The sequence below is a fragment of the Dendropsophus ebraccatus genome, chromosome 3 (genome assembly GCF_027789765.1).
Source record: "Dendropsophus ebraccatus isolate aDenEbr1 chromosome 3, aDenEbr1.pat, whole genome shotgun sequence".
Taxonomy (NCBI): Eukaryota; Metazoa; Chordata; class Amphibia; order Anura; family Hylidae; genus Dendropsophus; species Dendropsophus ebraccatus.
In genome coordinates this window covers 123,304,980-123,319,263 of record NC_091456.1, presented here as the reverse complement: position 1 = coordinate 123,319,263, position 14,284 = coordinate 123,304,980, and the positions used below count along the sequence as shown (strand labels likewise).

Genomic DNA, 14,284 nt, shown 5'->3' with positions numbered 1-14,284 from the left:
GTCCAAATGCTCACCGCACCCCTTGTTACATTCCTTGAGGGGTGAAGTTTTCTAAATAGTGTCCCTTTAGGGGTGTTTTTAGGTTTTGGCACCCCAGAGCCTCTGCCAACCTGAAGTGGTACAGTCAAAAATGACCAAATATAACAGAAGCGTTGAAATTCACTAGGCGCTCCCTTATATCTGAGGCTTGTGGTTGCGTCAAATAGCGCAATAGGGCCACATATGGGGTATTTCTATAAACTGCAGAAACGGATCAATATTGGGGTGCATTTCTCTGCTAATAGGTTTATCATTATGAAAGATATTGGATTACAATCTCTGCACAGAAAATAAAAATTTTCAAATTTCTTACACACTTAGCTTTTATTTCTGTGACTCCCCTAAAGGGTTAAAAAACTTTCTGGATGTGCTTTTGCAGAGTTTGGGGGGTGCAGTTTCTGAAATGGGGTGCTTTGTGGGGCTTTCTAACATACAGTCCCCTCAAATACACTTTAAACCTGAACAGGTCCCTAAAAATATCTGATTTGAAAATTTAACTGAAAATTTGGAAAATTGCTGCTAATGTTTTAAGCTTCCTATTGTCTAAAAAAAATTAAATATAGTTTAATAAATGCTGCCAACATAAAGTAGACATGTTGCTAATGCTATTTAATATATAATTTATGTGGCATAACCATTTTCTGTATAAGCAGAAAGGTTTCAAAGTTGGAAGAATGCATTTTTTCACAATTTTTCACGTTATTTTGGTGTTTTTCATAAAGATTCGTTATGAGTGTCGACTCCATTTTACCAGAAATGTAAAGTACCATATGTCACGAGAAAACAATCTCAGAATCGTCCGGATAGGTAAAAGCATCCCGAAGTTATTAATGAATAAAGTGACACAGGTCATATTCATAAAATTTGTCTCTGTCCTTAAGGGGTTAAAGGGATTCTAGCACAAAATATTGTCTTCTTCTAATGCCTTATCAAAATAAAACATTTTAAGTATAGGAGAAAAAGTTTTAAAAATAAAATAACCATTCTTATCCTAAAATAAGTCACATTTCTCCCCTGTGTCATAGCACCATCTGGGTGATGCAATACAATGTCTCTCTTGCAATATAAGATTTGTATTTTTTTGTATATTTTGAAGATAATTGCCTAAGAAACAGCAATACACAGCAATGTAAAAAAATATTTCTGCAAAAGCTTTAAAAAGTTTTACTCGATTAGTATCTGATCATACTAAGGTATAGAGTCCATGAAATGTTGTGTCTGTTGATGAAGGATTATGAACCACAAGGAGATAACTGCTATTTTTTTTACATAATTAAAAATCTGTACTGAAGTGTTTTTGTTCTCATCTGCTTTTACTTGCTGATTGTAAATTTTCTCTTCTGTGCATGACTTTGGGGGCAGCCAACTTGTCAGAGCTGCAGCTCTCAGCTCTGAACAGCAGTTCTTGAGATTTTATTTAATAGCAGACACCTGGACGTAAGAAACCTCAAAGACTTCTATGGTATAATGTTGTGGTCATGCTCAGTGGCGTGTGAAGAGATCACTGTGCAGGCACCAGGATGAGGCATGCTGTTAAAAGTGTTGCCAATATGTACCTTTGACTTTACCTTACTTGTTTCAAAAGTTGTATAGTAAGTCTTAAAGGCGGAAAAAAAATGTTTTTTCAAATCAAGGCATTGTGCACGGTGGGGCTTGTGGAAGTAACAAAAAACATATCCAAAAGAGTCCCAGCACTCACCATTCTTGCTGAATTTTGTGAAGTTTATTTACAGTGCATCACAGATAGATGTAGGACGTGTTTTGTCTGTTAGGCCAGCAGTAGCCAATGAAGGCTTTATAGCCTACATGTATCTGTAATGCATGTATAAATGAACTTCACACGATTCAGCAAGACTGGTGAGTACTGGGACTATTTTAGGATATCTAAGTTTAAGAATAGGCTGGAACCGTTCTGCACGCTCCTCATTATCATCACAGACAGGATTACAGTGTAATTAATGTACAGACAGCGAATCACACTGTTAAAGGAGAAGTTTGTTGAAAATTATAATTAAAGTATTGTATTGCCCCCCAAAAGTTATACAAATCACCAATATACACTTATTATGGGAAACGCATATAAAGTGCTTTTTTCCCTGCACTTACTACTGCATCCAGACTTTATTTCCTGGATAACAGAGTGATGTCACGACCACAGCTGTGTGGGCTGTGGCTGCTGGAGAGGATGATGACAGAGGGATGCTCAGTGTCCCTCCAGTGCCCTGTGTCCCTCTGCCATCATTCTGTCCAGCAGCCACAGCCCACACAGCTCTGGGAGTCGGGTCGTGACATCACCATTTTATCCAGGAAGTGAAGCCTTGATGCAGTAGTAAGTGCAGGGAAAAAAACACTTTATATGCATTTCACGTAATAAGTGTATATTGGTGATTTGTATAAGTTTTGGGGGACAGTACAGTATTTATTAATGCCGGGGCCTATTTTTCAAATCTGAACTGTCTTATTTATGTAGTTATAACTGCGATGCTTTTAATTATTGCGGTTATTCTTATTTTCAGAAAAATTTCAAATTCTGATTTTATTAGGGACCAGTTCGGTTCTGAAGTGGATTTGTGGGGCCTGAATGTTAGTTACCCCAATAAATCCTTTTACTGCAAAAACTGCACTCCTCAAAGTATTCAAAGTAACATTTCATAAATTTATTAACCCTTTAGGTGTTTCATAGAAATTTAAGCAGGTTGGAGGAGAAATTAAAAATTTTCATTTTTTTTGGCAAATATTCAATTTTTATCCATTTTTTCCTCTAACACAGCAAATATTAACACAGCAAATACCACTCACTATTTATTCTGCTTATTCCAATGTTTCTAGAAATCCCTCATATGTGGCCGCAGTGCGTCACCTGACTCCACAGGCCTCAGACATGACAGACCCCTGGTGAATTTTGGGGCCTCTTTTTATTTCAGTTTATTTTTTTTTTTAACCATTATACCATGTGCCAAAGCGCGGCTCTCCCCGGGCAGGGGCAACAGGAGGAGGCTGTTTTGCCTCCTCCCGCTACCTGATTGCCGCTAGGGACAGTGGCAGGGAAGCAGGGACAGCATGACGTTCCTGGAAGGTCATGTTGCAGGAACTACCTGCTTTACAGAACGTTCCGGGAACGTCATTTTGCGGCATGGGGTTAAAACAATACAATGGTGACAGCTCTCTCTACACACACACACACACACACAGTGACCTCTGCAAAGGTCACAGACCAAGCCTAGAAAACTCTCCAATGAAAGTCAATGAATTATCTACAGTCTATTGCCTCCTATAGTCTATGTGGCTGCTGCAAAGCATCTCTCTAAATGTGGTAAACAAAGGCAGTAAAGAAATTCAGGCAAGAAAGCAAACTCAAAAATAATTTAGAAGAAATTAAATCAGGTTAGAAAAAAAAATGTTTCAGTATCACGTTTCAGGGAGGGTGAAATGGGCGCAGTATAGTGCAGCCCGTACATGACAGGGTGGGCAGGAAGTTAGGGACCTGGCTGCTAGCATGGTTGCTACGGTAGGGAGAAGCAGCCATTCAGAAGTTTGTTGCTCTATGAAAGAGCCAATGGAGGTAGTGTGGAGCGTGGGGGGAGTGTTGTAGCTGGGGGGTAGAAATAGGCTGGGGGGAGGGGTTACCTCATTCTGCTGCGTCCGGACCTGAGACAGGAGCACCATGTCACGTCCATCCGACAGCTGATGATTCTCATGACATCCCTGAGAGAAGCCGCGGTGCGCCATGGGGCCAACTGGCTGCAGGAGCAGCTCAGTCAGGTGATCCGGGAGGCGGGGGAAGGCTCGGGTTCCTCGGGGAGCTGACCGCCCGCACGCCGCTGGAGTGGCTCAGCCCAGACGTGCCCCGCACCCGGCGTGTAGGGAGCCCTAGGCAGGACCCTCCAGCCCCCTCTGACCAGCCTGCAGCTCCTGGGCCTGGGAAAAATCACGGGGGAAATCACCCCCAGTCCCGCTGTTTTAGAAGGTCAAAAGGATGATCCACTGAGGCTTCATGCAAAAGGGTCGGACGCCGGTGAATCTCGAGGCGATGCTGCCTCATCTAAGTAGGTACCCTGACCAGATGGCGGCTCGACTCTTGCATGAGGGTTTTCAGTTTGGCTTCCGCATCCCCTTCTCTCCCGAAGCGGCAATTTTTCGCCCACAAAACCTGAAGTCGTCCAGAGTCCGGCCTGACCTGGTGGGTGAGAAATTGGCAAAGGAGGTTGTCCTGGGGCGCATGGCGGGCCCGTTCTTGGATCCGTCGTGGCCTCACCTGCGGGTTTCTCCTTTAGGTTTGGTCCCCAAAAAAGAGCCCAACAAGTTCCGGTTGATCGATCACTTGTCTTACCCCTCTGGTGGGTCGGTCAATGATGGTATTGATCACGAGGCTTGTTCGGTTTCATATGTCTCATTTGATCGGGCAGTTGCTTGGGTGCGGCGGTGTGGACCGGGGTCGCTGATGGCCAAAACGGACATCGAATCGGCCTTCAGGTTACAAGTGCACCCGGAGTATTTCCACTTGTTGGGCTGTATGTGGGAAGGGCAGTATTATGTGGACTGTTGCTTACCGATGGGGTGCTTGATTTCTTGTGCTTACTTTGAGGCATTTAGCACGTTTGTCAAGTGGGTCGTGCGCGAGGAGTCGGGTTTGCAGTCGGTCCTGCATTACCTGGATGATTCTTGTGTGTCGGCCCGGCAAGGTCTGCGGTTTGTTTAGTTCTGCTGCATTCAGTCGAACGGGTGGCGGCTAGGTTCGGCATTCCATTGGCGCCGGATAAGACCGAGGGCCCGGCGACTGTTGTTCGTTTTTTGGGCATCGAAATTGACTCGGTTGCAATGGAGTGCCACCTACCCCCGGACAAGCTGTGGGCTATTTTTTGGGGTTGCGCAAAGTACGCCTGCGCCAGCTTCAGTCCTTGTTGGGTAAATTTAATTTTGCCTCCGAGACGGTTCCCCTCTTCATTTCATCCAGTTGACGGCTGATCATCGCGCTGATCTTCAAGTGTGGTCGGAGTTCTTGGAGCGTTATAATGGCCGTTCAATGTGGATGGAGGATTGGGTGGAGAATGTTGATATCAAGCTGTTCACGGATGCTTTGGGTTCTGTCGGTTTTGGTGCTTACTTTGCAGGTGAATGGGTTGCGGGAGAGTGGCCTGATGTTTGGCGTGAGTGTGGCTTTGTTCGGAACCTGGCTTTGCTTAAGCTGTTCCCTATAGTGGCAGCAGTAGAGGCGTGGGGACCTCGGTTTCGCAGTAAAAAGGTTCGGTTTTGCTGTGACAACCTCTCCGTGGTCCAGGCGATCAATAGCTTGTCTGCCTCCTCCCCGTCCATTGTTAACTTGTTGCGCCATCTTGTTTTGCGTGGGCTTGAGTTGAATGTGTGGCTTTCTGCTAGTCACCTGCCGGGTGTACGGACCTCCATTGCTGATTCGCTTTCTCGTTTACAGTGGGATCGTTTCCGCGAGTTGGCCCCGGAAGCGGATCAGCAAGGGAGGATCTGCCTGGCCTGTCTGTGGAGCCTGGTCTCAGGAACGCCTTCCGTCTGATTGAGCGCGCTGTCGGCAGTTCCACATGGAGGGGTCGGGTGTCTGCATGGCAAGAGTGGTTGCGTTTTTGTGGGGCTGTAGGGTCGGATGGTCTGAGTGGGGACCTTGTGCCGCTTCTATTGATGTTTGTGGGTGATGCCTTTAGTGAAGGGATTTCGGCGTCCGGTTTAGTTAGAAAGCTTTCGGGTCTGTCTTATTGGTTTCGTTTGCTTGGGGTTCATGATGTTACTAGGGATTTTGTTGTTCGTCAATCGGTTGCTGGGTACAAGAAGTCTAGAATGTCCCGGGATGATAGACGGCCTGTGTCTTTTGGCATTTTCGTGAGTCTCATGGGTGTGTTGGATGGTTTGTGTATGAATGGATTTGAAAGTGCTTTATTCTGAGCTGCTTTTTCTTTGGCCTTCTTTGGGGCTTTAAGAATCTGCGAGCTTATCAGCCGGTCGTGTCTGTCTGACAATGGCATGTCGAGTGCGGATGTTTCATGGGCGGTTGATCGAGTGTCTTGCTTGCTTCGCCGTTCCAAGACTGACCAGGCTGGGAGGGGTAAGACGGTGGTACTTTAGCCAGTCGACGGCTCTCCCGCTTGCCCAGTCCGGTGTGTGGGTGATTAATTGAGGTTGCGGCCTCAGGAGCGGGGTGGCTACTTTCTCATCCACCAGGATGGCAAGGAGTTATCCCGTTTTCAATTTATTGCAGTATTCCGGAAAGGTCTGGAGCGGCTGGGCTTACCGTCCCGTGAGTTCGCATCCCATTCCTTCCGGATTGGGGGGGCGACAGAGGCTGTTAGATGGGGTTTGGCTGATGGTGTGGTTCGGCAGATTGGACGGTGGGAATCTTCACGGTTCCGTTCGTATGTTCGTCTGGGTGTTCTGTAATTGCCCTACTCCTTTCTCCCCCCTCCTTTGTATTTGTGTTCTGTGTTTTTTGTTTCCTAGATGGTGCCTGCCTGGTGTGGATACTCGGGCACTCGTATGTGCATCGTGGGGCCCGGCGTGCGGACGTTCGACCCGAGGGCCAGCAGTTAGGCTTTCCACGGAGCGAGGTGCATATTTGATGGATCGGTATTGGGGGCCTGCTGTGGCGGTGGGGTTTTACCCGAAATTCATTTTTATGCCCGGTTAGATCGGGCCCCAGACATTCTAACCCTGCATGTTGGAGGGAACGACTTGGGAGCCCATTCCTCCAGGGACCTCATACGGGATATAAAATTCGATCTGCTTCGGCTTTGGTCCCTGTTCCCGGGTATTATAGTTGTATGGTCCGAGATGGCGGCGCGTTTTGTTTGGCGCCAGGCCCGCTCCAAGGATCGGCTTAATAGCGCTAGGGGGCGGGTTAATAGGGAAGTCTCACGATTTGTTGCGCGCAATGGAGGAATTGTAGTCCGGCACAGAGACTTCGAGGTACCAGACTGGGGATTTTTGCACAGGGATGGAGTTCACCTAAATGAGGTCGGCATGGACCTATGGTCGTCTAATCTCCAAGACGGTATTGAGTCGGCGTTGAGGGTTTGGAGGGACTCCCAAGCCCAAGGAGTCGGGCTTGCTCGCGGTGGCGGAGGGGTGGTCACGGATGGCCCTGAGTGAGTTGGTTCAGGGGCCCATTTAAAGTGATGGGGAACCCCTGTTTTTTCTTATCTGGAGTTTGGTTTTTGGATTTAGTGCAGGTGGTTACCGCTTAAGCGGTTATTCTGAGGTTCCATAGGAACCAGGTGGACAGCAGTACATAACATATTTGCCATCCCCGAGCCGACGCGGTGCGACTGGGGATTATAAATTACACTTGTACTGCTTGGTTGGGCTATCTGTTACCTCCCCATATTGTTGCTATGGTTATTATGTTTACAAATAAATCATAAAAGTTAATAAATAATAGATAATAAAATGTTTACAGAGTTATTTATGTTTTTCTATTTAATAAAGAGGCTGCTGTGGCCAGCATTTTCCAATGTCACTCATCGTGGTGTCCGTTACTGGGGGTGGGGGGGGAGGAGTAAAAAAGGAATCGTTAAGGTGGGAGGGTAACGCTGGGTATTAGGTTTGTTCCCTATACCCGTAATCTGCCTTACCCAGGTCAAGTGACACACTCGCTATAAGAAAATCAAAGTGGAAGAAAATTTCCATGGGAAATCACACGTGCCAACCACCTACATAATAATTTCTAGTACACCATTAACACTTTTCAATTATACAGACATATTCATGCTTTAATTATGTTCATAGATAGACATGAATATACATTACCCTATCCATATATGGTACAAGAACTTCCTTAGCATCATCACACAACGGACATGGATTCTAGAAAGAACACATATATAGGCACAGTTTTAGTTTATGATTTATTAACATTTAGCATTATACTGCTAGGTTGTACTCATATATAAATACTTTATAAAAATAATGGCTGTGATGTTAATTCATCTTATGACAATCCTTTGCCATTTTAGTTTTTGTCAAAAGTTTTTTTTGCTGTATTGAGATTTTCATCCAATGTTTGGTTTGATATATTAAAGGGAATGTACCATCAGGCCGGGGCTGAAGCACTGGAGGTGGACCGTCCCACCCCCAGTGGGAGGAACCCTCCGCCCCTCTATGACAGGGCTCCATTAGAATCAATAGAGCTGTATCATAGAGGAGCGGGGGTTTCCTCCCACTGGGCGTGGGCTGGTCCGCCTCCAGTGCTTCAGCCCGGCCGTGATGGTACATTCCCTTTAAAGGAGAAGTCCGACTACAAGGAAAAAAAAAATGTCAACTGCAGGGGCAGAAGGGGACATAAACTATGCAGACTAACCTCTCTCCATGCCTCTCCAGCACTGGGTCACTGCTCTGGGACCCCCGCCAGGCTCCAGGATCTCCTGAAGAGCTGATGTCACATTCCAGCTGATTGAGAACCTGCTCAGCCAGTCAGGGATTGGGGACGGGACACTGCTCCAGTCACAGATTGTCTGAGCAGGCTGTCCATCAGCTGGGACTTCATTACACTGGGATTTCATCACAACTTGGGGAAAATGTCTTCTGGCAGGGGTCCCGGTGCCTGTCAGCACATCACAGGCATGGGGAGTGGTAAGCAATACTTTATTGCTATGTCCTCCTCTGCCTCTGCTGCCTGTCACATTATAAAAATGGCTGGGCTTCTCCTTTAAAGGGGTACTCGTGACAAATTTTAAATTTAGGGATGGTCCGAACCTGCCGAGGTTCGGGTTCGTACGAACCCGGACTCTCGGCAATGATTCCCGCTATCTTTAACCTCCGTGCAGAGGGTGGATACAGCGGGAAGACCGCCTGGAAAACTGGGATACAGCCTATGGCTGTGGCTGTATCCCAGTACGAACCCGAACCTCGGCAGGTTCGGACCATCCCTATTTAAATTACTTCTATTTAAAGTCTTCCGGTACTTATCAGCTGCTTTATGCTCTACAGGAAGTGGTGCATTCTTTCCAGTCAGACACAGTGCTCTCTGCTATCACCTCTGTCCGTGTCAGGAACTATCCAGAGCAGTAGCAAATCCCCATAGAAAACCTCTCCTGCTCTGGACAGTTCCTGACACCAGTAATTTTTCACCAACCTAACAGGCTTGCTTATCCCTCCATAATACAGCTTAGCCCAACAGCCATATATTTATTTATTTTTTTGCCGAAAAGAGGACTGCCAGGATAAAGCAAGGCAACCTATTGAAAAGCATGAGTCTTAACACTTCCAAATACTGTATATTAGCACTGATAGACAATGCCTGTCTTTAGGGGTCCGTTCACACTACGGAATCAGCACAGAATTTCAAGCAGAGTCTGCATCGTGGACTTGGCTTGATGTTCCTGAAGCATTTTGTCAATAGGATGTCTCACACGCACTCCGCCATCTGTCTAAAGAATTGACATGTACATGTGAGACATTTTATTATATCGATGGGACAGGCAGAACTTCAAGTGGAGTCCACGACGCAGAGTCCGCTTGAAGTTCTGCTCTGATTCTGGACCCTTAGATGCGTTACCAAACCTAACAACTGAGGATAACTACACCCTAATTAGCAATACATACAATCGTTTAGGAATATTTATTGCCACCTACACTCCAACCCAGCAAAAAAAAAAAAAAAAAAAAAAAAAAAAAAAGGTTCATTTTATTCGGCAAGATGTGCTGTTTGATGTGAGAACTTAATAGTATTTTCTGGCTGTTTATCATTGAGAGATTGAACGTTTCAGAAGAGAAATTATTTATAGACGTATATAAAGGTTGTCAGCCTTGCAAACTCCATTTTTCATCTGATACGATGTTGTCATGCACTGCCAATTTACAGGAGCTCTGCTTATTCAAATTACATTCTCAGACGGGAGAAAAACGGATTTATTTCCCTCTGATTACAGCCCATTACAGTTATAAGTCAAGAGAAGATTAGAATGCATTCACAAGCTCAGCCGATCTTTTCGTCATGTGTATATATGACAAGGGTATAAAGAAACAAAAAAATAAAGAAAAGAAATTATGCAGAGATTTTTGCTTCAGTGAATGAAATAAAGAGCATTATCTGATTTACTACTGGCAGCATGCATTTATACAAAGCCTTCATCAGAGACACACTTCTGTACGGACAAAAGGCACATATCAGCAAAGCTAGTTTCTTTGTACATGTGCCACCAATATGGGACAGTACCTTACCCAGAAAATAGTGTTGATTTTTTTAGGCCATACGAAGAGGAGATCAGTTTCAATGCTGAATGTAACAATAAAATACCTGATTCCTTCCTTTTTCATCTTTAGGGTATAAACCCACACACCGTATAAGCAGCGTATTTACTGCTGCGATACGCAGCAAACACGCAGCAAATACGCAGCAAAAACGCAGCAGATTATATCTAAATAACTGAACACAGCATCAAATCTGTACCAACAAATCTGCTGCGTATTTGTTGCATATCTGCTGTTTATACGGTGTGTGGGTTTGTACCCTTATGCCTTAAAGGACAACTCCCATGGGACCCCAAAAAAAAACACACAGACACCATACTCACCATCCCTCCGGTGATTATCGCCACTCGATTCGCCCGCCGCTCCGTCACCTCCGTCCGCGGTCCAGCAATGTCTCTCACTTACGGGTCCATGGGAGAGATAAGGCTGCCAGTGCGCTTGCACACCGGCAGCTTTTTCATTGGCTGGAGCGCATCACAATCAGGGCTAAGCAAGCTGGAAGCCATGTGATGCGCTCCAGCCAATGAAAAGGCTGCTGGTACGCATGTGCGTCAGCAGCCTTTTCTCTCCCATTCACTTTCTATGAAGACGCCGAGGAGGAAGAAGAGTTGTCCTTTAATTCCTTTGATTCCATATCCCCTCTTGATGTAGGTAAAATGCTTGTCTGCTTATCAGACTGCTCTATGAACAGTATATTTTTGTAGTCTTAAGACAAGATTCTCAGCTCTCGGATAGTCCAGCACTGATCATCGTTTTATCTAAATGAAAAGAGAAGATGGAAACGGAGGGGAGCTACAGGTTTCTTTTTTTTTTTTACTTTACAATATTTCACTGTTTAATGTGAAACATTTCTGGACAACTGAAGGGTCGGTTTAATTTGTAATATGGATACTTAGAAACATAGAAGATTGTTGCAGAAAAAGACCACTTGGTCTATCTAGTGTGACCTTTCAGTATCTATCTTCTTATTGTCATAGGGCCCTCGCACACTGAGTAAAAAAGGCGGAATTTGCAAGTGGAGTCCGCACAGCGGATTCTGCTTGTCGTTCTGCCTGTCCTATTGCTTCAATGGGATTTCTCTTGCACATCTGCTTTCCACTCAAAGAATGAACATGTTTATCTCAGGCATGTTTAAATTCTGTTATTGTAGATTTACCTACCACATCTGCTGGAAGTTTGCTCCAAGCATCTACTACTCTTTCAGTAAAGTAATTTTCTCATGTTGCTCCCCCAACTAATCTCCCACTGTGTCCTTATGTTCTTGAGTTATTTTTTACAGGAATATGGATACTTACAGTACAACATTTGTACAAAATAAGCAACAAAAAGGTTACACAAATTTGTAATTTCAGACAAAAAGGGGTTTTCTAGGCAAATTGATTGGTGACTTATCACCAATAGCTGTGTGTCAGAGTGCCAACACCTGGCATGTCTGCCTATCAGCTGCCCTGCAGTACTGCTATGGTCTGATCTACACTGTGAATGGGAAGGAGGCAGTTGGTTCAGGTCTATATGTAGAGGCCGGGCCTGGTTACTGCTCTTTCAGAGACAACACGACTCTTGTCTCCAGTTCAGGTGTGATTTGCAATTAAGCTCCATTCACTTTAATGGAACTGAGCAGCAAAACCCCACCAAAGCTGGAGACAAGAGTGGGGCTGTCTCTTTAAGAAAGTGGCCATGTTTTTGTAGCACTGGATAACCCCTTTAAAGTGAACAACAATAATAGTATTCTTTGTGTCTTACATGGAGCATGACTGACCCTTACTTTTACACCCCAAATTATATCTATTATAGTTAAAAGGGTATTCCAGCAAACAATATTTGTAAAAAAGTAGATATCCTGAAGTTAAATAGTTTGTAATATACCTTTAGGGTATAAACCCACACGCCGTATATGCAGCAGATACGCAACAAATACGCAGCAGATTTGTTGGTACAGATTTGATGCTGTGTTCAGTTATTTAGATCTAATCTGCTGCGAGTTTGCTGCGAGTTTGCTGCGTATCGCAGCAGTAAATACGCTGCATATACGATGTGTGGGTTTATACCCTTACACAAGAAATCTAAGCTTTCAATGACATTTGTGGTTGTGGTTCCTTGACCAGTAACCATCGGCATGCTCTCACTGCTACCCACTATTACTCATGTTGAGAAGTTTATCTATCACCGCCCCTCCAGCTATGTCACATAACCATGTCACTACACTTTGCCAGAGAAACAGCTGTCTGTGGATGGATCCTGGCTTTGGTATTTCCCAGCTAATATCATCAGACTTGTAATTGAATTGGATATTGACTGGAGGGGACACTTAATATGGTCGTTTAGTGGTCTCCCTACAGGAGCCATCCCTTTGCTGGGTCCTTTCCTGGAGGGATATCTGGCTAGTCCCACGTTTTGAAACTCATAACTGAGGTCCTAAAGTGGACCTTTTTGCTCTTTGCCAGAGAATCTGATGCATGGCTAGTTCCCACACTGAGACATAATGGGCAATATTCAGGATATTGTCTAAAACAAAAACTTTTTGTCCATAACAACTGATTACAGTGGAGATTTCATTTCATATTCTTTTCTTTAAAAATGAAAGCTGTGTTGTTGGCTATAAAGATAGCTTTGATAAACCTGCCCCAATGTTCCAGCATTTAGAGATTGTAGCCACATACGTATTGGGTTCTCCAGCAAGGTGCCCTCATAGGGTTAAGTAATATGGCTGGTGGGGTGGAAGGGGAGTTTAGTCAAAAGATGGTTTGAAATGCTGGCAATAATAAAGCTACACTTTCATTCTCCTGGTCTCCTGATTCTTGACACAGGAAATTCCCTAGACCACTATGTTTCTGGCCAAGGATGCACAGCCACATAAGCCCTGGAACCTTAGGATTACTTTGGTTAAAGAGGTAGTTCATCCAGTCAGGGAGGGGGTGGATGAAAACAATTACATCTACTTACGACTCCGGCTCAAGCACTGCTGCCTTCCTCTAGCTGCTCCGGTCCCTGGGCGCTTCTTGGTCTGAGATGGAGCTTGAGAGCTTGGCAGGCCCTTACAGCCATTCAGCGGCTGTAGTGGTATCCCGCCTCTGCTGCTAAATGGCTGAGCAGGTCTGAAAAGTAACATCTCAAGCCCCAACTTGTTCCCCGTCTCAGACCAACAAGAGGCCCCGGAGACAGTTGTTTTCATCCACCCTCTCCCCGGCAATTGTGTATGGCGAAAAAAATAGGGGGGGGGGGGTTCCTGGCAGGAGTATATCAAGGTATAAAAAAAAAAAAAAAAAAAGGTATAAAACTGTGTACCTTAAGGGAAAAAAACAGCTGACCCAGGTATCCCTTCAAAAAAAGAAAAATGGGTTCTGAATTAGCACTCACCTGTTATTTATAGGCTATAATCTATCACACATGTTGTACATTGGAAGCCCCTGAAAACACAGGAATGGGTCATTGCTTCTAATGTTACTATTACAAGAAATGGTTATAACCTTCAAAAGTTAATGTTTTTAAAACTTGAGAAGAAACAAGAATTGTATCCATTCCAAAGAAATATAGTCTATTTCTGTATATCATACAAATGGCAAAAGAAACCACATAATTAAGCTGACAAAATATCAGTGTAACTCTTGATTCCTAAAAAAAAAAAGCTGTCTCCTAAAAATCTTTTAAAAAGTCACTGAAAGCTTGTACCTTCACATTGTTTTATGGTTGAGGTCATAAATACTCACATTTCTCCCCTCTAAACAGTACCAAAAGGCTGGTAATGTAACATAGTTCCTAGGGAAAGGATATATATTACCATTCATTTAGCTGTCTGTGACTGCAATCTGCTAAAAAATACAGTTTTTGGCTGGGTTCACACTATGTATATTTGAGGCTGTATTTGGTCCTCATGTCAGGTCCTCATAGCAACCAAAACCAGGAGTGGATTAAAAACACAGAAAGGATCTGTTCACACAATGTTGAAATTGAGTGGATGGCCGCCATATAACAGTAAATAACGGCCATTATTTCAATACCACAGCCGTTGTTTTAAAATAACAGCAAATATTTGCCA

At 44.4% G+C, this 14,284-nt stretch overlaps 1 protein-coding gene across 2 annotated transcripts in view; it reads right to left on the bottom strand.

Moving 5' to 3' along the window:
• The window catches only part of C3H5orf63 (chromosome 3 C5orf63 homolog), a 57,490-nt gene that overhangs the window by 14,786 nt on the left and 28,420 nt on the right, over positions 1-14,284 (bottom strand). For both annotated transcript variants that reach the window (XM_069964552.1, XM_069964553.1), the window contains exon 3: positions 7,807-7,863. In XM_069964552.1, coding sequence (XP_069820653.1) covers positions 7,807-7,863 — 57 coding nt within the window. The remainder of the gene's footprint in view (positions 1-7,806; positions 7,864-14,284) is intronic.